Consider the following 25,156-nt stretch of genomic DNA (forward strand, 5'->3'; position numbering starts at 1 on the left):
CTTTGATCTTGAAAGGAAAGGGGTAAATGGATGGCAGTGACTGTGGGGACTTTTTTCCTAGGCCTGCTGGCTCTAGAAGCAATGAACTGGACAAGATGGCTTCCTAAGAATTGGCCCGTTGCTAAGTTTCAGTGGAATTGATTGCTCAGGCCCAGCTGAGATTCTGCACCTGGACAATCAAAGGCCACTTAAGGTAAGGAACACTTCAGTGGCTCCGGTCCGCTCTTGGAATAAACACTGATCCCAGGAATTTGTGTGAGTGGGAAGGGGTCAAGAAAAGAATAAGTTAATCAACCTTTTCAAAAGCGCATCTGCTCGCCAAGCCTGAAGAGAGAATAGCACACTGGGGAAAACCCAAATAAAAGGAACATTTGTGCAAAAAGCAATTCACTTTGATAGCAATTTCTCTAGTCCCTTTGCTCATGTTCTTGATATCTGTATTTGATTAAGAGATTTTTCTCTTGGAAGCTCCTTTGCTTTTCACTGGCCTCTTGTTTTTTCAGTTGAGCCCACAAGATAAACCTAAGGATGCTTTTATTTGTTTGTTTCTTTCTTTTTAGGATGCAGGCAAGAAGGTAGTTGATACCTGGGGAGGGAGGTGTTCTGGAGTTCTGGCAAAGACAAGTAAGAAAGGGAGGGGCAGTTGCTACCATGAAGTCCAGAAGGAGGGGTCCTGGCTCCCATATGAGACAGGAAGAAGGATGAGTTGGAGCTCCAGGCAGGGAGTGAGGTGGCAGCTGTGTGGGAGGGGAAATGTCAGCCTGAAGATGCTGTGCCAGCTGGGGAACCGAGGACAGGTTGGCGATGACAGAATTCAACTGCAGCGGGGGCAACACTGGGAGAGGAGGACTCAAAATTGTGTTAGTGGTAAGGTGTGTTTGTGAGTGTGAGCGAGGCTGGGGCGTGAAATGAGTCAACCTCACAGCAGTCCAGGTCAGGAAGAGACCTCAACACCCACAGGACTCCTACTTGACCCTTTGTGCTCCCATGACCCCGTTTTCTTCTTGGTCCTTGTGTGAATTCAGTCTCAGACCAGTCTGACTACAAAGCCTGACTACTGATCCTCAGGGCCTAATGCAATAGCTTCCCTGCCCGCTTGGTTACTCAGACTGTACTGGACTCAGTGGGCTGCTGAGATTTGTTCACTTCCATTGGGTATGCAGGACACTGCACTGCAACCACATCTCCATTACGCTGTCCTTATGTGTGTGTGTGTGTGTGTGTGTGTGTGTGTGTGAGAGAGAGAGAGAGAGAGAGAGAGAGAGAGAGAGAGAGAAGTCTGTGGTGTGTGGTGTGTGTGTGAGAGAGAAGTGTGTGGTGGTGTGGTGTGTATGGTGTGTGTGTGAGAGAGAGGTGTGTGGTATGTGTGAAGTGTATATGTGTGTGTGAGAGGTGTATGTGGTGTGTGTGATGTATGTGTGTGAGGTATGTATATGAGAGGTGTGTGTGGTATGTGTGAAGTACGTGTGTGTGTGAGAAAGAGAGGTATGTGTTTGTGGTGTATGGTGTGTGTATATATGGTGTGTGTGGGGGGGGTATGGTGTGGTGTGTATGTGGTGTGTATGATGTGTGTGGTGTGTGTGCATGGTGTGTTGTGTTGTGTGTGTATTGTGTGTGTATGCATAGGGAAGCAAAAGGACAACATGAAATATTGTCCTCAGATGCTATCTATCCACCTTATTTTTTTGTTTCTGTTTTTTCAGACAGTTGGTCTAGAACTTGCCAATTCAGCAAGCCTGGCTGGCCCTATGGCTGGCCAGTGAGCCCTATAGCTGGCCAGTGAACCCTACGGTTGGCCAGTGAGCCCTACGGTTGGCCAGTGAGCCCTACGGTTGGCCAGTGAGCTGTATGGCTGGCCAGAGAGCCCCAGAGATCTGCTACTACCCATCCAGGCAGCAGGATGGGCATCCTCTACCACTTGACTGGATCACTGACTCATCACTTTGCTGGTAGCTTCTAAACACTTCTTATTTGTCACCTGAAGTTTGGAGTTTCAAGATTTCCCTGGTAGGCATTACCAAGAAAGGGGAGGCTGTATCACATCATGCTTCAAAGCAGTCTTGACTAACAAGTTAAGCAAATGTCACTTATAAAGAGGGTGTACTTGGTGCCCAGAGAACACACTGGAATTTGGGTAATACAGGTGCATAGAATTGGGTGTCTACCATTGAGACTCTCAGCCCCAGAACAGCATAGGGGAAAAGAAAGCATGTATAAAGGGGACTCCACAGTGCAGCCGGAGTCCAGGGAGGGAATTAGGCAAAATAAAGCTGGGCAACTGTCAGCAAGGAAGACGCAGGCATAGGAAAGGGGATACTTCAGCATCCCGCCTACTGTGAGGTGGGCTTGGGGACATTCTTCTGTTCCCCATCTGCTCGACTGTCAGGATCAGCAGCTGAGCCTTTTCCCCACACTCTCATCTCTTGGCTTTTTGGCCTGTATCCCCAATGACTCACAAATATCCTACTGTGTCTTCCTCTACCTGTGAGGCAGACTGGTACCTGCTGTCAGCTGCTGAAGACCAGGCCAGTGAGTGGCTGAGACGAGCTCAGGTGCCTGAAAGGGGTTAGCTGTAGCTTGAACAACTGAGCCAGCAGAGTTGCCCCCATCCCAAAATGAAAACCAGTAACTAACAAAACCCTGGCCACTTTCATGTGGAAACGGTAATCTGAGGTCCAAGAGTCACCTTGTTCCCTCAGGCGTCCCTTTCTTTTTGCAGGATCAAGAGACAGTAGGCACAAGAAGTGTCTCAGGTTGTTGCCTGTCTCCTGCTATGCTGTGTTTTCGGAATGAGAGACACAGAAGCTAGTTACACAAACATCTCTGGACGTCTCCATAACTCCCTCACCCTAGAAGCATCAACATGGTGGTGTCCTGGTCAGCAGATCATAGCACTGTAGCACCAATGGTGAGTATCCACGCCTACTCACTAATGTGAGTGCTTCTCCCCTAAGGGGCCTGGAATACTGCCTGGGACTGCCGGACCACACATGCTAATGAGGGGAAACACCCCTTGACATGACAACCTGCAGCTGGGAAACCCCACCAACCTTGATTTTCAGCTCTCCAGATAGAATTCTTGCTCTGGCTTTCTTCCTATCCCTGGCCCCTCCCCTTTCTGCAGTCTCTGTCAGGAGATTCTCAGCCTTCACTCTCCCCACTTGGTATGCTGTGGTCTACTGTGAGTGCGGTGGCCTTGCCAGTGTACTATGTACTCTCTGCATTGTAAGAGAACTTCACAAGCTTGCCAGGGTAATGGGCAGTCTGCTTCAAACCACTGGCTGCTTTTAAATAATTTAAGACAGCCCATCCCCGGGTCACTTGCGTGTGATCATTTCAGAACACTGATGCGCTGATTTTTTCCGATGAGCCCCTCCCGTGGCAACACTGAGCAGGGGTGTGAGAGACCAAGCTTGCCACTCAGAGCATAGGGAAGACACTCAGAGGGACGCTTGGCTTAGCGTTGCTCTGATCCTGAGCAGAGGCGGCACAGGGCATAGAGGAGCGCAGGCTCAGTAGCAGGCGTCCATTTCTCAGTTTGGTCCTAGACATCAGAGCCCTGCCTGTCCTGGGTCCAGTCTGAGCTTCTCTGCTCTGGAACCCATCTTAGCATTTACCGTTTCTTCCTTACAAAACACTGATTCTATTTTGTTCTAAAGTGTGTTTGTGTGAGTGTGCATGTCCTGCGTGAGTGCCCACAGAAGCCAGAAGAGGGTGCTGGAGTCCCTGGAGCTGGAGTTACAGGTGGCTGTGAGCTGGTTGTCTACAAGAATAGTATACAATCTTAACAGCTGAGCTGTCTCTCCATGCTCCACCAATCTGCTCTTCTGATGAGGGCTGACATACAGAAGGAGACTTCTAAACACAAGGGCCCTGCCATCCCATAGTACTCACCGACCATCCCTCACCCTAGCCCTGTCCTCTCTGAAGTCAGTGAGAAGAACATGAAAAGCATGGAGCCTTGTGAGTCACAAAGTTCCACTTTTTCAACACTTGCATGTTCAACTTAGAAACCAGTGCTGTTAATTGTAGACTCGGTGACAAAATGGCTACTGTGTGGCCCTCGCCTCACAACTTAACTGGAACTGGGCTAATAACATCTCAGAGAAAGCTAGTCTCCATGCCTACAGAAACCACTAAAATTTAACCACCTTTGAAAGAAGTCAAGAGCCTATTACAGGGAACCTCTGACCGCGTTCGTTTCTGCAGGTGCCAAGTGTCTTCACTTCTCTTGTGGAGAGGAAGTTGAGGGAGGGAGGTCGAACGCAGGAAGACACTGAACTCAAGCTACAGATTTTCAGCACCTTGTTCACAGCCCGTGACTGATTTGGGATATGCTCTTGGCTGCTTAGAACCGTTATTGGATTTGATTCCACGTTCTGGAAGCCCCCAAGCCAGCTGAATCTACGGGTCACCCAGGTGGAAGTCGCCTTCAGAAAATTCTCTCAGCCATTCTGTTTTCTTTTATTTTCCCAGCAGGAGACACGACACTGAGATCTCAATAAACCAGAAATAATGGAGGGCTAAGGAGATATTTCTTGGCACTTCAAAATGTTTAATTTGGTTTAGCGTTTAGTACTGGCTGAGGATTCTTCCTCCCAACCACACTTAATTTCCCTAATTCAGCTTGTTCATCCCCAGCTACAGAGAGGAGCCAGCAGTTCAGATGTTGATATAGACCCTGCCAAGTCTGCATTTGAGAGTCAGGCTACTTGAGAGCTGTTCTCCCTTGCTGGGTTTGGCCTGAGTTTTGCAGCCCCCCAGAAGATCCTTTAGCATGGATTTCTCCCTTTCAGGGGATAATCAAATGGATGGAGGGGCATGGAAAAAACAATTTTTGGAATTTTTCCATGTGGCTTCCATTAGGAAAAGACAAAGAAGGTTGGTATGAGATTACTGGGGGAGTCTGATCTTGCATGCAGTCATTATTTTCTATTATTTTTAGTTAAAAACTAGGAAGAACCCCTAAAAACATGTGGAAACATTAACGGCAAACAAGAAGGCTGTAAGATGACCTAGTAATATGTTCAAGCATGGAGGGAGGGGAGCAGCTGGGACCAGGAATTCTGCACTGAGCCTCATCTATTGCATGAAAGGAAGAACACAGCCAGAGACATGTTTAGCTATGATATAGATGAGCTTACAAGGCAGGGCAGAAAGTTATGGGATCTCTCCATCTCCCAAAGTAGGTGTGTCAACAAGCAACTGGCTCTCTGTCCTTTCTGTTGGCTAGCTTTTATTAAGGAGTGATGGAGGGGACGACACAGAGACTCTCCAGAGAAGGCACTCTACCTCTCTCCCTGCATTCCCAGAGATGTAAAGAAAAAGGGAATTCTTCTAAATGTATATGCCAGAGATTCTTCTTTTCCTGGTGGGACTTTTGCCATTTCTTCCATCCTAAAGTCCCAGTAATCAAGCAGACTGTGCCAGTACGTTTGTCATCACAGGGACCAAAATGCCTGAGGGGACAAACAAAGGGGGGCTGTTCGCTTTGCCAGAGGTTTCATAGTCAGCATCACGTAGTCCCCTTACTGCGGGCTCTCACGGAGGCAGAGCAAGAAGGGAAGGGCAGAGCAAAACTGTTCCCTTCACGGTGAGCTTTGGGAAGGAGGGAGAGAAAAGGGGGGATGACAAGGCGCACCCTCAGTGCCACGCTTTCTCCAGCCACATCCCACATTCTGCTAGGCTGTTTCATGTTTATCTATCAATGTCTTGACCCACTGATTAAGCCAGTGCCCTTGGGACACAGTCAGATCTCTACCAACTCTGGATTAAGTCTTTGGGGACATTTTATTACCCAAGCCATAAAAGTTACAAGAAACATCCCTCCGAAGCAGGGTTTTGCACAACCTTGATCAACAAGAGGGAAGACAGACTTGAAGAATCAAAACGGACACTAACTTCTCGTGTGAAAGTGGGCATTTTCTAGAAGGCTAAAAAACTCCACCACTCTGTTCCCATTAATGGCACCAAGAAAATTCACAATACTTAGGAGTGGGCTCTGCTTATACATTGTGATAAGAACGGGTTTCTAATAATATAATTAATTTTACCGAGGCCAGAATGGTATCATTCTCAATCCATTCACAAGATAAATTTCTCCTGCTTCTTGCTGGTGGTTGAGGATTATAATTCCAATAGAAAGGTTCTGTTGGCTTTAGATTTCTCTTCTCACAAGAGCTTTCTTTTTGGAGGAAATATCAAGCATTGAGTGAAGGACCCTTCTCTTTGATTTTTTTCCAAGAGAAGGCATTGGCAAAGGATGGTAGAGAGAATGTAAAGACACCAGAAAAGGAAAGAGACTACCCAGAGGGAGCGGGTGAACTCTGAAGATGAACTGTACCTGACACAAGGGTAGAGGTGATGATTTGGTCTTCCTTGAGCGAATGCAGGACAGACAGGTGCAGTGGCCCCATCTGGAATCTCAGACCCTGGAAATGATGCTGGGCCCAACGCTTCCCATGAACATTATTGATTGGATCACACTTTTTGTCCACACTTTGCTCGGGCTATGGTGACCCCTCTGAGCTCTTAGGACATACCCATGTTAGCTTTGATTTATCTTCTCGTTCTCAATTCCATATGATGAGCTATTCCTAGAGAAGCAATTGAGAGGCACAATAGCCTCTCCAAATCATTATAATACTCCTTCTAGCCTTTGATAGTATGAGGAAATACAAAAGACAAAAAGGTCCTTGGGGCTAAAATGTGTTTCCATGGCTAGCAGACACTCAGCAAATAGGATTTTGGTCAGGGACATGTCAGTTCAAAGTGCTTTGCACACTCCTGTTATGACTGGATCTAAAAGATACCCGCAAGTTGCCGAAGGTACTTAAGTCAGACTGGAGTCTTTGTCTTGGGTAGCGATACTAAAAGGGATCAAGTGTGTAACACTGAACAGAGAAGACAAGAGAATACTGTGTGCAAGGCTTGGCATGTTGGCATTTGGAACCTGCCAGGTCTCACTCTGGGCCTTCTTTATTTCCAGAGTCATGTGCACAGTTTGAAGGCCCAAGAGGAAGGGACCCTAGTTCTTTTGCAGATTAAGAGAAAGCCCACAAGGCACATACATGGCCCTAGACGCTCTTCCCTGTGCTCAGAGCTAATGTGCTAATACTGTGACCCTCTTGTCTCACATACAATGGAGCACAAGGCAGTGCTCTTCTTAGAAATAGTGTATTAGACTCAGGACTCTTTGTTTCTCCTCCTGCCGCCATTCCTTGCTTGAGTTCTGTGGGATAAATAGATTTGCCTACATTTTGAGACATCCCATCAAACAACAGCCCTGCTGCCAATGTCTTTCCTTTATTGCCAAAGCCCCAAGCCTCCTTGGAAGAAAGATTGGTGCCCCCTCTCAGCCCACAAACACTGTTTCTCTCCAGGTCCTCCTTTGGGGGCCTCTAGCATTTCAGACTTCCTCTTGGCACATGGGTCTACCTGAAGTTGCTGGAATCATCTGGTCTGCAGTACAATGCTGTGCAATGGCCTTGAAGGATATTTTTACATAAATTTTTTAGTAGAAAACATAAATAAATAACAACAAGGCACAGCACAGTCGCTCTTTGCAGAAACCAAGCAGAACTCATTAATCACGGACAACAGGACTCCTTGCTGAACCCAGGGACAAAATCAACCTGGGCTACAGATGCCACTTTCAGACAGGACTGTATTCTCTACAAACCTGGCAGTTAAAAAATATTTTCAGGTTCTAGAGAAGAACTGCCTGAGTTGTAAATTTTCTAAAACTGTCCAGAGTCTTCTGTGGCAAGGGCTGTGCCTACTTTAGAGAGTGTCACAGAGATTGTTTTTTGAAAATGCACAAAGGGATCCATACCCAGGGGTTCCCCTAGTTTCTACAATTCTCCCACATGAAAACAAGTTCCTTCATGGTAAACCTTTGCTATTTATTTGCATTGTTTATTAAAAATGCAAACAGAAAAAGAAGCAAACTTCAACAGTGTTCATTGTAGTATCAGCTGCAACAGTGGAAAACACAACAAAAGGAACAACAGAGGAAAACTAGGTGCAGTCCACACAGCCACAAATGGGGGGGGGGGGTTAATAAACCACGACATAGCCACACAATATGGCCGAAACAGGGGAGGGGTAAAACCTGGCCATGGGTACTGAAGAATCTTCAGGAGGTCACATGAAAAGAAGTAGATTATCCAGGCAAGAGAAGAAGTACCATGATAGCACGGCGGAAAACAAAAGGAACTCCAGCTAAACCAAACTACATAATCTGACATGAACTTGTGTGCTTATAAAGATATAAAGAGATGGCTTCAAATCATCTTTGTGGTCACTTCTGGGGAGGAGATGGGGTGGGTCAAGCCAAAAGGGAATAATTGCTTTTTCTGTAGTATTGTACTTCTTTTTGAAATGTAATCATATACACTTGCAAACTGAGAGAGAGAGAGAGAGAGAGAGAGAGAGAGAGAGAGAGAGAGAGAGAGAAGGTGTTTTCCCACCCAACGCCCAGCCCTCCCTCCAGGCCTTCTGTTCTTAGTCCGTCTGGAGATGTTTCTCATTTCGCGGTCCAATGCCCATGGGAATTTACATTAGATTATCATTAACTATTTATAATTACTTCTTGTGGCTCTTTAAGGTCATGGCAGGCAATTCCCAAGAGCAATGACATTACCCAGAAGAGAGATATTTGTGGGTCCTTTGTCCATAGGATTTGGGGCAGAAATGACTTCTGCAGGTTATCCCCCACATCTTGCTAACTAGGGCTCTGCTCTGTGGAGAGCTCTGAAATCTGTAGCATTCCAGTTAGCAGGGCTCCAGGGGTCAGCGCACACTTACTCCAGCTGCAGCGATGGCCCCTGACTCCTAAGGGAGCAGTTTCTGGTTCCAGTTGACCTCAGCAAACTCCTGTGCACCTGACCTAGGTGAAGCTTAATTAAATCCTCCACCACCTCCAGCTTCTAACTTCTTTGTATAGGACAATCCCCACCCCCTACCCCCCTCTCTCTTCCTTTTTCTCTGGCTGGAGTTGGTTTGTGTTGTCTTTGGGCCATCAGTGAAGTGGATGAAAGGCAAATTACAGCTGCTCCAGAGCCCCAGCATTCTGCACAATTAAGGAGAAAAACAACAGCAGCAACCAAACCAAGCCCACACCTATGGGTCTGCAGTTGGCCTCAGATGTGCGGCCACAATGCAGACAAATCAAAACTTCAAAATGAGCTTCTTTTCATCACAGATTTTAAAAAGACCGCAATGTCTGTGTGGAACAACCACACAGTTGGTGAAGAGCAGAGGGGAAAACAAGCTCCACGCACGCTGGCTTGGCTAGGCTTTGGTGGTCTGGGCTAGGATCCTAGGGCAGTGTTGAAGCAAGAATGTGCCTTTAAGTCATAGGAAAAGCCAGGTAGGAGTAAGCACAGAGTAAGCTGGGCTTTCACATCTGCACTCTGTGATTCATGGAAACATAATTTACACTTGGGTTAAATCTGAAATACATGCAGGAATGTTTACTGGTCAAAATGTTGTGAATGACGGGTAAAATTGACTCCTGGTGGCTGTTACCCTTCTTGGGGAGAAAGAGTACCCCCTAAATAAGTCTTGGCCCCAGTGTCAAGGTAGAATACTCCCCAAAAGTTGCCCCAAAACTGTGATCAATGCCAACAAAACATGCGCTCTGACTAATTCAATTCATCCTGGCATGTGTGGTTCTAGGTCATGGCAAGTGAATGTGGACCGAGTCTGGGTCTTTGCTAGAAATAAACACGTTGAGATGCTTCCATTTTGCCCTTTGTTAGCGGTAACAAACAGTTTTAGGCTAGCCAAATGTTACTTAGACAGAATGGGTAATTGCGCTTGGCACAGGAAAAACAGGCCCTGCTCTAATCATGGACGTTCAGCTTTGCGTTCCTGCAGAAGACAGATAATGACATCTGCCCTGAGCCATCTGTACTGACAGTTTCCTGTGCGATCTGAAAAGCCAGGCTCCCTTGTGCAGTGTTAGGACAGCCTTCAGATTTGAGAAGTGCCCAAGGAAAGTGCCCAAGGAAGTGCCTTGGGTCTAGTACCCAAGGAAAATCAGGACCCTGGCAGACACAGGGTCCGCTGGGCAGGTCTCTCTCTGCAAGACCATCTAGAATGAACATTCCGCCTCTTAGAGAGGACTCTGGGGTGATGTGAATCCTCTTGTGACCAATTCTTGCCTCCTGCTGAGGGACTCAAAGCCACTAGGAAGTTACCTTTCCTATGTATTTTTTTCCCTCGGGAATCACCTTCAGATTCAGCTGTCTCCCACAACCATATCATTAACTATTCACGGAGGTGGACCAAGCCAAACCAAACCATGCAAAAACCACTTGTTGAAGAAGATCAGACTCTCGAGTAAGTCTCTTTCAGCTTACACCTTTTATAGACTGCTCATTTTATGAATGTCCACTCAGACAACCTCAGGTACACGTCTATCCCATAATCTTCATCATCTCTCCAAAATCTAGACCATCTCTGAGCCCTGAACACGCTAGACGTTCCTGTTCTTCTTGCTCCAGGAAAATCACTCATAAATTGGAGATCAATGTCCCCCAGAAAGTAATAATTTGATAGGCGTGGGACAAAAGGTCATCATTTCTTTTCCAGAAGAAGGACTGTATGTCTTCGGAGCTGAGTGCAGCATACACAAGAGCTGCACCCACTCCCCTAGGGCAGTTTGAAAGGAGATGCCAGTCTCCATGGATTTGCCATCGAGACACATTTTGTGGAATTACATTGAGCAATTTAGCACTTAGCAACTTTCACAAAAATCCCATACCAATCATAAAAGTTGGCTCAGCTGCACAAATTGGATAAAACTCCTAACAAGCAGCGATGAAAATTGAAAGAAAGGAGTGCTGGCCTTCAGCTTCAAGGAGAGTATATCTCTCCCTTCCACACGAATGCCCCATAGCTCAGAAGGCAAAGTGTAAACTTTGGAGACATCAATTTTTTTCAAGGCTTATACGTCAAACTTTGTTCTTACAGGCAAAGGATGGGGGAAAGAAACCCAGATGTTTGTATAAAAATATCATCATTTTATTACATTCCACACAATACATTTTCAAATAGTTTTCAACATCCACAAGTTATTTTGACACACAGGCAACTGAGCAATGCAGGGGACATCACAGTTATAGGGAGAGGGGATAAGAACAGGAAGTAAAAATCTTTAGGTTTTCTTGTTTTGTTATTCTTTGGTAATTTTTGACCTTTTAAGTGTTTGCTTGCCTGCTCGTTTTTATTTTAAAGATGGAGTCTTTTAAAAGATGGGATATCAACCTCAAAAATATCACTGGATTGCCTATTCTGGTTTTAATCAAGAGGAGTGGGACAAGGGAAAGGAGGAGTTTATTTTCGGGATCGTGTTTTGTCAATGGCAATGCTACATTTGTTTTGTTTTTCTTTTTCTGCGTTTGCCAGCAATAGGCAGGGCAGCTGCTAGCGTGCTCTCAAGGAAGGGTTCTTGTGAGACCTCTCGTAAGGCAAATGCTTTCCAGCCCCAGCTGGCCCTTCACCTCCTTCATGCCCTCTTTCACATTTTAACAGTCGGTATCAGCGCTCTGTCCTCTGGGAGGCAATGCTACACTGGAGCATGCGTTCATCTGTCCAGTCCAGTTTCCTTAGAAGAGAGTGACACTTTCCTCCCCAACCGGATAGGGAGTTTTGCTTTTTAAAGCAGCGCATGGCATTTTACATGAGCTACCCTTTTAGAAAATACTATCAAAGATGCTGGAGTGGGGGAGCAGGAAAGAGAGAGAGAGGGGAAGTGAGAAAGCAAAAGAGAGGAGAGAGAACACTTAAGCACGAATCACAGCTGATGGGTATCATGGGATTCACCGTCTATAACATGTACATGAAGATGGTGCTGCCTGCCTAGAGCATTGGATGAGCATAGAACAAGCTCACAAAGTGTCTGCCATCTTGCTTTTGCTACATTGGATAGATTTTCTAGCTATGGTCTTCTGATGCCTCCACAGGATACCTGTAGGAATGTCAATCATTTGCAAAGAATGCCTGTCCCTAAGTACTCAGCTAGAGGTGAACAATCTTAAAAAAATAAATAAATAAACCTTTAGTGACTGGCAGAATTTTCTTAGCGCCCAGGGCTGCTGCCCACCTCCTGCTCATGCTTCCTTCCTTCTCCATCTTCAGTTGAGGTCGGACAACTCAAAGCAGCCACACTCTAGCCTTTCATCTTTTCTTATTATTTAAGACTTGAGACAGAATAGGTCTTTGAAACAAAGTAAGAGTGGGAGACCACATCCTTTAAGCAAGATGAAAGGAACCAGATACAGAAGCTGAGAATCTGCTTGAGGGACCTCTCTGGCTACTCTGCAAGAATGTCTTGTGGCTCTAGCCCAAGCAATTAAAAAAAAAGAATCATTAGTATTTTGTTCTTAGAGGGTGTCTGGAGATGTTCTGATCAGTAAAGCATCCTGAGAGAATTTTACACTTCCCAAAAGACTTTCTGGGGGGGAGCAGAAAACAAACACCTCCAAACTGAGCCCTGGTATATCCAAATTTTCAAATACACACTTTCTTACAATGAAGCTGACCTTGTCATTTCATCCATCCTTTGCACAGCATCATTGGGCACAGCTCACTAACATCCCTCCCTGTCCGTTGTTGGGGAGGAAGAGCAGGCAGTGATGGGTGTGCTTTTTACATGCACCTTCTCTTTGCCCATGCTGTGGCATCTGCAGATGTCAGCCAGTCCACCAGCCTAGATGCCGTAAATGCTTTAAGAGGCAGCACACTGGTACATTTCAGCGAATGATTCCTTTTTGTGTTCTCATAGTATCTGAATAAGTCAGGTGGACAGCCTTATGCTTCACACATTAACACCACAAAAAGAAAGCAATAACACCCTCTCCCTCGTAGTTTACAAATGCTGTTACAATGGCCAAAATAATACCAAAGAATACCTTTCTAACCAACCCCATCCCATGCTAGGCTCAATGCAGTGATGCCCCGGGCTGAGGAGACTTTGCCAAGACAACATTTGAATCCTTCCATCTTCTCTCTCTCTCTTCCCCTCTTGCTCTCAGTTTAAACAGATGACTGCACTGCCATCACCCCAGGTGCGTTAGTCGTTAGGACCTAGTCCATGGCTGAACCACCAGAGCTAAACATTCAATATAAACTTTCTTTTTCTTCTTTTCCTTTTATAAGGCAACGTGAGACACATTTGCTTCAGGACTGGAAGTGAGGATGGCTCCATGAACCCAATGGCTGTTATCTTGTGATTTCAAAGACACAGGAGACATAACAAAAGGGACCAGGTCTGAGTGCCCTGGAGGAAACATCCTCTTGGGTCAGGTGGGTTGGGGATGGGGGTACTGATGGGTACAGCCACATTGTATTCCATGTGGCCTCTAGTTTTCTAGGTACCTAGAGATGACAATGACAGCCAACAAAACCCCAGCCAGACAGAGCTAGATAAGGCAACAAAAAAGCTTCAGTTTCTTCTCCAAGTAAACAAAATGTGTACAGTATATTATTTTCTTGTAAAATGTCCCCCAGGAGAAGTAACGCAAGAGAGAAGGGCCCTCTCTACACACACCCACACTCGCCCCCACAGTGAGTCAGTCTCTCCCTCGCACACCCACCACACACATACACACACACACACACCTCTTCACATGGGAGTGTACTGTGTACATACATACAGAACCAGGCTCCCTTCAAGACACCTGGCAACCTGCCCAGGAGAGGAGGGATGGGATAAGGCAAGGAGAGGAGAAAACAAGAGGGCCTGTCTCTGGAACAAAACCAACTGAGCCGTGGGTTGTGGAGTGCTTAGGGGTGATCTCTTCTGGGGTTCCAGATGCAGCATTAGAGTTGGGTTTTGTTGGTTTAGAATCATGAAAAAAAGAAAGAACAAAAGAAGAAAGAAGGAAAGAAAGAAAGACAGAAGAAAGGAAGGAAGAAAGAAAGAAGGAAGAAAGGTAAGAAAAGAGGGAAGAAGAAAGGAAAGAAAAGCATGAAGATTAAAAGGAAAGAAGAAAAGGAAAAATGATAAGGAAAACAAAAATATCAGAGCAAAGAAACAGGAACCAAGGACCACAGAGAACGGTTGGGGCAGATAAGAGCGCTCAGGGTTGGGGACCCTGGAGAGAGCTGTCTGCGGGTTCACGCAGAGACTAGGCGAGGAGAAAAAAGTGCAAAATCGAGGCAACATGTTTGCAGTCTTTCTTGTTTGTTTGGGCGCTGTTCCTGCTTCGGCCCTCAGCAGTGTGAGCCCCGCTCTTGCTCTAGCTTAATGGTTAGGGTGGGCTCCACCGCCAGAGGGGCCCCGTTGGAGTAGTGGGAGGTTTTGTAGGTGATGGAGTGATCGGTCTTCTTGGCCGCATAGCGGAACCGGTGGTAGTGGAGCACCAAGGCCAGCACGACGGAGACCAGCACCAGCACTGCGCCCCCGGCTGCCATAACGTAATACCAGTAGGCTGGGATGGGCTGCACGGGCACCGTGTCCACTGTGGGCTCGGTCCCTGGCGGGAGGGTGCCCCCTGGGGGAAAGACACAGAGAGTGTTGCTAGGGCTGAGAGCATGCGGACTCATAAAAAAAAAAATCAATTTAAAAAATAAATAACGAAAAAAGAAAAGAAAGAAATTGAGAAACACACATGCTTTGGAATATACAGCACTCCGCCTTCATATATACCAAGCAGTTTATAATGCTGCAATTTCTCCATTGGTCCCTGTATATGTCAGGTACCCATCCCACAGACGAGGAAACAGGCTCAGAGACGGTCAGTCAGCAAATAAGCTTCAGCCAAGCGTGCTACCCTTACAAATCTTTCTTTGCTATTTAACCAGAATTATTTTATTATGTGTAAAAGTGTTAATTTTCTCTCTCATCTGTCCTCTCTCTTCTCTCTCTCTTCTTCTCTCTCTCTCTCTCTCTCTCTCTCTCCCCTCTTTCGCTCATGTGCACGCGCGCGTGCACACACACACACACACACACACAATGATGCTACAGTGACTGCTGGGATTTAGCTAGGTGAATTCTCCAAGTGAGTGGAAATGCCATATTTGGTGTGGCTGGCCAGAATTCTCAAACAATGTATTAATTAGGCTGGCTAGACTTGAAGGTAAATTCCACTTAGGTTTGCCAAGGCTTCTGTGCCCATTGAAATCAGCTTGGTCTTGTCTAAACAGGTCAATTACTACTGTCAAGCAATGACTAACCCGTCTAATTTTTTTTTAATTGGATGGAGGATTTTAAAAGCAGGTTGGATGAGTACTTGTAAGAAAAAAAATCTGAGTAGAAAACGCTAAAGGAATGTGAGAGCGAGGGACGTTGAGCGAGCGAGTGAGGGCAAAAGAGGCTCCTTCTTAACTGTGGAAAAAAGGAGGGAGGAGAAGCTGGGGTGGGAGATTTAGAAGGCATCTGAGTTTACTGGCCAGCCTCTGGTTGCCATGGAGACACTGTAGTAGAGTTAAGCTTAGGGTAACTCAGGGGAAAGACTGGCTTGACTCCCACTCCATGCAAAACAGTGCTACAACTTGATTCTCCCAAAGATTTACATCAGATGAGAATCTGGCCCAGAAAGGGACTAAGGCGCTTTAGAGCTTGCCAAAGGCAGACATGATCTTTACTTCTGAAAGATGATATATGCTTAACCTATGAGAAAAGCTTCCCAAGCTGCTTGTGTCCCGTGCTGGTGACCACAAAGATGCTTCCTGTACTTACAGGGTGTGGGGGGGAGGGGTGCTGCATATCCCCTGCTTCCGCTCTGTGGCAGCACCTCTGCGGCGGCTCAGGCTGGACCTGGCTACCCTTCTTGTTTTCCCCGTGAGACTTCAAGCTGCCCGACATGGACCCCACCGAAGAGCGAGCAGAGAGGTGTCCCGCAAATGCCTTAGCAAGCGACTGCTGACCCTACATCAGTTCTCAGTGTTTGCCGGTTCCCACAGCCTGATCCCCAGACTGCCCTTTTCCATTTGGGGAATAGCCCAGAGGTGGTCAGACCTTCTCGCATATTCTCAGAAATGAGAGAAAAATTAGAGAATTTTTCTTGGAAAATCTAATGAAGCCTGCCCATCTTGGTAGCTGGGAGTCATTGCTTCCTTCAGTTTGGGGGTCCCCTTCTATCGGGGTGCAGTTTTACAGGTCCATGTAGGTCTCCGGAAGTCTCACAGTGTTGGAGCGGCTTTGACAAAGGCTTACAGCTTGATGACTGCATCTATATTCTTGGGGTGAAAATTATTCCAGGACCCCTCAAGGCTGCTTCCTGTATCCTTCCCACATGACTACCTACTTTTCCTTTTCGGTTAACCATTCCCATCTTGTTTTGTTTGTTTGTTGTCTCGAGACAGGTTTTCACTTTGTGGCAGAGGCTAATCTGAAACTCATCATTTAGCCAAGGCTAGACTTGACCAGCGCCTCCCCCATCCCACCTTAGCAAGTGGTTGGATTACAGGTGTGAGGCACCACACCCAGCTTTGACTTGCATCTTTAATACCTTCATTCCTATGACTTAAGAGAAAAATATTTGTCTCCTCCCTTTTTCTCTTTATCTCTCAGTAGTCAAACTGAGAATTTTGCATAGAAACCAAGATACAAAGAATGCAAGGTGCTCAAAGAGGCCAGCTTGCCAGTAAGGGCCAGTTGATATCAGCTCGTGATTGCAGTCCATGAGCATCTGCTGCTTGGCAACGGCTCCGATTCTGGATTTTCATGTGAGCTCAAGGCGATGCTGAGAAATGCCTAAGAGTACCAGTGGGCCCAGAGTTCACCACAGCCACCTTTCTTTCTCCTGTTCCGTTGCTGTGCCTTAGATTCTGTCTGCTGCATTATGAGAGCCATCCTCGAATGAGGTTGCAGCTCACCCATCAGAGAAAAGGCAGGTGGCAAATTCAGTGATTAAGGCCTCCCTGAAGTGCCAGAGCACAGTGGCAGCCGCTTTGTTCCCTCTACCACCTCCTGGCCTCAGTACAGAAGTTCACTGCTCAGGGAGCTAGGAGTGGGGAAGAAGGAAGCCTTAACACCACCTGGAAAGTGTGTCTGATGATAGAAATAACTTGGGACACAGCAGGAAGATCTTTCTTCCTGCCAGAAGAGGTTAACTGTAATGTGGGGTTTAGTATTCAGTATCTGATATGTGAGCCATCACCTCAGAGTTAGCCTTTGGAAGATAGACTGCTCTGTATGTTAAAAACTGCCCCCTCCCACTAAAGCCCTCCTGGCTGAAGTTATCAACATGTAGAACATGTGTTAATGTGAGTGACATGAGTCATTTGGAGACATTGTCTTGACCTCTCAAACATTTTTTTCTTAGAAAAATGAGAAAACATACTACACAAATGTGTGCTTTTAATGATAAAGGAGTTAGGAAAAAGGTTAACAATACCTTCCCTATGCCCCACCAAGCAATTTAGGGGTGGCTTGTAAGGACTAGAAGTTTCTCAGAACTTCCTCCAGCTTGAGGTTTGATTCCAAAGAGCAGTGATTGCGCAGGTTTGGAATCTACCTCCGCCACAGCCTTGAAGGGTTGTGTGCTCACTAGACTGTGGTTTGCAAGTTACAGAAAAGGAAGGCAGTAAATTAGTCAGGCTTAAATCTCTACTCAAAAAGTTTTCCTAGGGGGCTGGAGAGATGGCTCAGCGGTTAAGAGCATTGCCTGCTCTTCCAAAGGTCCTGAATTCAATTCCCAGCAACCACATGGTGGCTCACAACCATCTGTAATGAGGTCTGGTGCCCTCTTCTGGCCTGTAGGCATACATGTAGACAGAATATTGTATACATAATAAATAAATAAATATTTTTTAAAAAGTTTTCCTAGCAAAGCAGAAATCCAATAAATACTAGATGGATGGGTGGGTGGGTAGGTGGATGTATGTATGTTTGTATGTATGTATGTATGTATGTACTGACGGATGGATAGACAGACAGACAGACAATAGATGAGGGGTAGAGGAATGCATTCTGGATCAATGTTCAGGCTTCCTGGGAAATGCTGATTTCCCACTGGGCCTCACAGAACTGCTCTGAGAAAGTTACTAGAACCACTTCCCACTCACAATGCTTCTACAGGAAGGGAAAAAGAGCCTTGTAACACAAGCAGCTAGATAACAACCTTATTCAGCACCTTTTTCTGATGGGTGACTGGGCCATTACTTCACAAATAAAATGTCTTGGGCCAGCTACATCAATGTGGGAGCAAAAATTGGAGGTGAGACATCAGCCTTGCCCAGAGCTGACGATGTCTGTCCCTATTTCCCCTCGACTATTCTCTTACCACTCAGTCACAGATCTTTTTTTCTTTTCAGTTGGAAAAATGTTTTCAATTCCTCAACCATTTTTTTATTAATTTCCACCCCCAATTCTCCACAAAGTTTTCTCATTGTTCAAGATAATGAGAAACAGATACTTAAAAAGTCAATAACTCCAAAGTGTATTTCCAAGGTTGAGCAGGCTCCCATCTGCAAAAGTTCTGAACTCCCTGGGGAAGAGACATGTGGATGCAAAGAATTCAGATTTTGAGAAACCAGTTCTGAGAAGTCACATATGGGAAAAATGAAAAGAAATTACCTGTTAGGTAGCAAGCCTTCTATGCCTGTTAATAGTGTCACCGATTTAATGAATTAGGTTTTAATGATTTAGGAAGTGTGGCTGTAAGAGCAGTGATAGAGTAGCTGTGTTCAGTGTGGTAGCCCTTGATCCATGGCTGCACCTGAGCTGCCTGACATGGGGGATGCGAGGGCCTAAGAGGACGAGCAGTCGGAAAGCAAAGGAAGAGGGCAAGGCAGCAAACACATAGGGAAACCCAAGGGATGACTCAGCGCTCGGAAGAATTGCTTACTGCTGCTTAGTGATGAAGTCAGACGTGAAACCAGGCATACAGAATTCTCAGCTAACTGCAGTACATTGTCTTTTTAAGTAAAGTTTTATTTGAACACTGCCATCCTCATTGTTTACACACTACTGTGGTTGCCTCTTTGCTTCAGTGGCAGAGCAGAGAGCTTTCCGAAAGGCTGTATGTCCTCCAAAGCCTGGGATATTTATTATGTGGTCTTTCATAGCACAATTTTGCAGATTTTGCTCTAAAAAAAAGTAAGGCAGGAACAGAAAGCAGCCCTCTCTCCCTTCCTGCCTTCCACGCTGTCTGAAGCTGTCAGAGAATCGGCATGGCAGCGTCTCACCATGAACACAGCAAGCATCTTTCACTGTCATGTTTATAAAACCTGGAATGTCTCTCTTTGTACCTAAAGGTTGTTTTAGGTGCTGGCATGGGGCCTTTCTATCCAGCTCAGAATGAGCACAGCTGAAGGGACAGCGTGGGGGGGGGGGATGGTTTGTTTCATTTGTGGGATTAAGCAAACAAAAGAAAAGGCTTGGATCCACTAGAAAAATTTATGGAAGGTGGGTGGAAGGATGTGGCCAGGTCTCCTGTGCTGTTTAAAGGTTGCTGAAATCCAAAGCACCCCGAGAATAACTTTCCTCTTGTTGGACGAGTAAGTACATAGAGGTAGATTCATCAGAGGTGAATGGGCAGAAACCTGGGGGACTCCCCACTCTTCCCCTTCCCCGTGTCTATCTGAAATACCTCTAAATTCAGCCCCTCATCTGACTGAAGCAGGCATTTCTCATCTCCTTCTGGAGCTTAGGCTACATCATAAAACTGAAGCCTGCCACTTTGTGCTGTTGGAGAGAGGGGCTGGGGAGGAGCATTTTCTCCTGCCCTTTCTCAGGTTGTCCTGGCAGCTAGCTGCCTTAGATGCAGGTATGGGAAGGGGACTGCATCTAGCTTCGGTGACAGGAGAGGCTGAGTAAGCACGTAAACTTCATAAACAACGTCTCGGGGTCCTGTGGACAGAGATGGCAGTGGAGCATCACATGTTTCACACATTTCTCTGCATCCTCTCTGCTTGCAATACCCCAGCCTCTACTTGGCAGCTGGAGATGGGGGCGGGGCTACAGAGGCAGGGAAACCCAATGAGAAAGGCACTCAAATGGGGCCATCCTGTCTCTTGCCCAGGGACTGGGGTGCTGTATTGGCAGAGCTTCTGGGTGGGAGGCGGGTCATGGGAGTGAGGGTGGGAATGGAAAAAGAGATGCGGCTATAAATTGGCAGATTGTCCTGTAGGGCCCAAATAAATTGGCTCCAAATCTGAGACATGGAGTCGGGTGCCAGTCACCTCAGATTTCACCCTTAAAATGGTTCCCAGCCATGCCCAGGGGACAACCTTTGATCATCATTTTCTCCTGGTTATACCCTGATGGAAATTGTGGGGGGGCAGCAGGAAGGCAAAAGATGGAGTACAACACCCTTAGAAATGGTTGGAGACACAGTCACAACCATTGGACTCTCAGGACATACATAGACTCCTTTTAGGGCGCTTAGTAAGAAGGCAGTTCAGGGTACCTCAGTTCAAGATCACCTTCACAGTGTGACCCTGACTGGGTCTCTATCTCTCGCCAGGTACAGCCTGCTCCTGCCTGGGTCTCCATCTCTCGCCAGGTACAGCCTGCTCCTGCCTGGGTCTCCATCTCTCACCAGGTACAGCCTGCTCCTGCCTGGGTCTCCATCTCTCGCCAGGTACAGCCTGCTCCTGCCTGGGTCTCCATCTCTCGCCAGGTACAGCCTGCTCCTGCCTGGGTCTCCATCTCTCGCCAGGTACAGCCTGCTCCTGCCTGGGTCTCCATCTCTCGCCAGGTACAGCCTGCTCCTGCCTGGGTCTCCATCTCTCGCCAGGTACAGCCTGCTCCTGCCTGGGTCTCCATCTCTCGCCAGGTACAGCCCGCTCCTGCTGCAGGAGCAGCAACAGTTCTTGCCTCCGCTACAAGCTGCTCAAAATATCCAGCTGGTCAACAGGCACAGGACTCTGAATATGGGCATTATATATTTTTACTGGCTCCTTGCTTGATTTTTTTTCTCTTATTGAGCACTGATTTTGAGGAAACAACCCATCACCTTAATTATAGCACTTTTCAGTCTCCCCGCTTCCCTTTGTAAGCAGTTTTTCATTTTTTAAAGCTCAAGCCTTAAGAACAAAGATACACAACCATACCATGTTTATAGCCACTGCTTATGCAAGCAAGCGAGCACACTCATGTTACATTGTTTAAAATACGACTTGCGTCAACAACAAAAGAATCTTTTTAAGAATGGCATGCCGATACAGTGTTTCCCATCTCCTGGTTTCCTTTTTCTCTACACAGTTTATCTTCAACACTAACTCACAGGCAGGTACACAACCCACGTGCAGGTAATGAGGCAGAAAGCACAATGCAATTAGAATAAAAAGACAGAGGTTCGTGGCAAGAAACCAGCTAAAGGCAGAAAATAAAAAACCCTTCAAACTGAGAAAGATCAAGAGCAGCCACCAGCACAGGTCCAAAGACCACTTTTTATTGCACTTCCCTAAAGATCCACCAAGAGCACACCGATCTCCCCGAATGAATGGGATAACTTCTGCTGCATGGAAAAGAAAACAGCCTCATTCTAAAGGCCCAGAAGCAATGCAAATGGCAGCTGTAAGCAGTGTTCCCACATCTCCTCTCTGTACCTTGCTTGCCCAAATCCCATTTCATTCTGCTTCTCTGCTTTGAGGAAAATGACTGATTTTCCGTCGTAAGCAAGAGGCCCCTACTTTCCTGCCCAGAAAGAGAACAAAAGGCATGTCTTCCAAATGGAGAGGCATTTGTTTGAGTAAAGACAGAGGCCTGAGGGAAGGTCCTAACGCCTGCTTCCAGGTTCATCACAACCAGGAGCATCAAGGAACATGTCAATGTGGTTGAAACTTCCAAGTCACGCTCTCAACTCTATGTTCTTAAGCCAAGTCTCGACCCACTAAGACTTGGTTGCCTCTTTGCCATCATCAACGCTTGCAACTCGAGGCTTGTCTGCACAGCCCCAAAGTATCATAAGCTACTGGAAAGTCTTCCCTTCCAGTCACAAGCCCTGTGTTTATTTAGCCTGGGTGCACATTTGCCACTCAAATGAGACTTTATTTATACATCTTTGTGCAGGCGAACAGGCCTAGGGTGTGCAGCCTCGTGCTGCACATGACTTCAAGGAAAGTGCATGTGCTTGGTTTGTTTATTCTCTTACAGAAGTGAAGCCCTCAGCCACTCTACTTGTCAGTCATGACCAGACAGGGTATGTGCACAGCTGTTAGAGCAGTTATTGACCAGGCTTGAACTGGCCTTTCTGAGAGCTTGGAGGCTCAACAAGCCACTGAGAGTCAGGAATGGGATGCACAAGAATTATCCTGCATCCTGGAGGTTAGACCCCAACTGTGATCCGGGCTGTTCAGTCTGGACCTCGGTTTTCCTTACAGTGCCTTACATTTGCAGCCCCGTCCCCAGGGAGCAGTAAAATATGCACACGGAAATTCAATACTTTCAAATGCGGGGACACGGCAGAGAGGGTAAGAAAGAAAACATATACTGGCCCTCTGTTCTACCTCTTCCCCAGTGCTGCTCGTCCTAGAGCAGGGACAAATGGCAAATTAGGCAGGATGACTTGTATTCAGGAAGACTGTCTAGGTGTCAAGGCAAGAATTCATCTCTTTCTAGTCGGGAGCTGGACAGATTAATGAGAGCGAGGATAGCAAGTGGAGACGTGGGGTGTGAAGTGGTGAAGCTTATCTCTAAAATGCTATCACCTAGAAGGGTACGTCTAGCCAGCACAAACAGGGCATGACAGCTCTCACATGGCTGGCACCAAGCAGGCCCCCGAGACCCCGCATCAGGTGAGGATCTGTGAACATGCTGCGGTCGGGTGGCTGCAGGGGGGCACTTAGCCTTTGCAGCACCACTGAGTGCTCAGTATTAGAAACCTGTGTGGAAACTGAGGTGGCCGCATCAGCAGCCAGGCTGGAGAGAGAGTAAACCGGCTGCATCTGAGCAGCGCAAGCAGAACCTTTGCTCTGGGAGGGCATTCCTTTCTTCTTTCCTGGGATGAGACGAGCATCCCAATTTCCCTCTGCTTTGCTTTGTTCTCCACTTGCTTTCTTAGGAAGAAAGTGACCCTTCCTGCTCCCAGCCTTCCAATGCAAGGGCTCGGCCTTCAGTCAGGGAAGACACTCCCTGGTTTCTATTTCTAGCTTCTGAATCCAGCACCACTCCTCCCATCACAGCCGTCCTCCCTAGAACGCCTGCCTCCACACCTCACTGTGGTATAATTGACACCTCGGCCTTGTCTCCCTGGAGCAGGAAAAACACCATCTTCAGTCTAAAACCAAGCATTGCCACTTTGTTTCACTTTTAATTTACTATGGATTTTTTCCCCTCACAGGTTTTGTGTGTGTGTGTGTGGGGGGGGGGGGTGTTGATCTTCCCACCGCCTCTCCTTTCTCACCACTCCTGAATTTTCAACCTCATTGCTCCCGGTTGGACAATGCAAGGCTCAAAGGTTTATCTGTAACCTATTTGTCTCTATTACAGGTTTCTAAACTTTAATTAAGTGAGAGACATTGACAATCTCAATCCCCAGTAACTATGGGTGTCGCTGCCGCCACCTAGTGGTGAGAAAGTGGAGCATCCTTTTTTTTCTTCTGCAAGCTTTGTCAAACTGGGCATTGCTCCCTTCACCAAATTCACATCACATGGAAAGAGAAAAAGCCATACAAAACGAGCATATTTTTTTTTACCTTTAAAATCCTCACCTGCAAAAGCTGAGATGGGTTCTGAAAGAAAAAAAGACAACTTTGAGTTAGAGAAAGGGAAGAAATACTTGAACAAACAAAGATGGCGTCTGTAAGGTCACTTGGTAACTACAGAAAGTGGCCCATTTCTTGTATGTTTTCTAGACTGTGTCCAATATCACTGGGCAAGGGTGACTAGAGAGGATTCTCAAGTTGCTTTGGATCAAAAAAATCCTCATAGAACAACGGGTCCCAACGGCATTGTTGTAATCAGTAACTTAGTACTGATTACTTTCTCAGACCTGGGATTACTTTTAGATGCCCAAGCCCTGAGAGTTGCCTGGAGGACTGGGGAAGTCTCAGTTGCTTCTTACATCACTAGGAACAGGCACCTAGGACCCAAGGTCCAAGAAAAGCACTTGGTAATTTACTACAGCAACTCTGCTGGCTGGAGTCAAGCCTTTTCCTTCTCGGGATCCTTTTCTGTTTGGGGGAAAATCCGTGGCTCTGATGGGAGGTGGTCAGTGTCCCCTTAGGGAAACCCCTGCTTCAGGATGAAGCCTTGAGCAAAACTATGTGCATTTCAGAAGGGCTGGTTCGTAGGACTTCTGACCAGAAAGCTAGTTAGGGGTGTCCTTTCTAAACAGGTCCCGTGGTATGTCACACTTAACCCTACAACTCCAGACTCTTGGGCATTAGAATTAACTTAAAAGCAAAATGTAACATTTTATTTCTTATGCCATAATTTTCCCTGCAGTTCATTCAGGTGAAAGAACGACGTGGGTAATTGTGTTATCATTCTTATATAGCATGTGTACCATTTTTTGTCCACCACTGAAGGCTTCCATTAAGTCCATCAACCCTTTCCAGCATGTAATTCTGACTGGCAGGTACTCTTGGCCTGTAGCATTTTCTTTGTTAAAAACTGGAGTCTGATGAAACTCTGAGTTTTCATATATTTAATGCACATCTATTTCTGATTGGGAGATGGATATAAACCTTCACTTCATATCATACCCCTCGCAGCCTCAGCCCAAGACACAACCGTGTCCACCCTTCACCTCCTCTACAGACAAGCGCAGCCCTACCTACTACTGTTTTAAGCCCTACCTACTGTGTTTAAAAAAAGCAGTTGCTGCCTTTTGCCACCAAGAGAGAGGTAGTCACATACCCATGCAGTTCTCCAGCGGGACATCAGTGCTTATCCGAATGTCATCGATGGCAATCTCTCCCGATCGTCCTTTCCCTATCACTCCCTCGAACACAATCTAGAGTCAGAAGGACAAGAGCCATGGTTAGTGTAAAGACTCCCAGTTTCTGCTAAGAGCCGTGTGTGTGTGTGTGTGTGTGTGTGTGTGCGTGAGTCATTGCACCTGGTACACATCTGTGGACCACATGGCTAGATCTCTTGAGATCTTAATTTAAAAAGAGTTGGTTCAAATCAAGTGCATATTTGAGAGGATAAGAAAATATAGCAAGTTGATGGATATTGCTGTCCAATAACAAGAATATACTGATTAAAAGGACCACAATTGGAGCACACATAAGAGGGGGGGATGTTAAA

General features: G+C 46.5%; 1 protein-coding gene across 4 annotated transcripts in view; it reads right to left on the reverse strand.

Moving 5' to 3' along the window:
- The window catches only part of Nrp2 (neuropilin 2), a 116,978-nt gene that overhangs the window by 8,240 nt on the left and 83,582 nt on the right, over nt 1–25,156 (reverse strand). For 2 of the 4 annotated variants that reach the window (XM_057753711.1, XM_057753703.1), the window contains exons 14-15: nt 24,764–24,860; nt 23,614–23,634 (exon numbers count right to left, since the gene is read on the reverse strand). In XM_057753711.1, the coding sequence (XP_057609694.1) occupies nt 23,614–23,634; nt 24,764–24,860 (118 nt within the window). Of the gene's footprint in view, nt 1–11,044; nt 14,505–23,598; nt 23,635–24,763; nt 24,861–25,156 lie in introns of those variants that run through there. The other 2 variants (XM_057753721.1, XM_057753693.1) reach the window with 2 other exon arrangements.

The sequence above is a fragment of the Chionomys nivalis genome, chromosome 2, assembly GCF_950005125.1.
Source record: "Chionomys nivalis chromosome 2, mChiNiv1.1, whole genome shotgun sequence".
NCBI lineage: Eukaryota > Metazoa > Chordata > Mammalia > Rodentia > Cricetidae > Chionomys > Chionomys nivalis.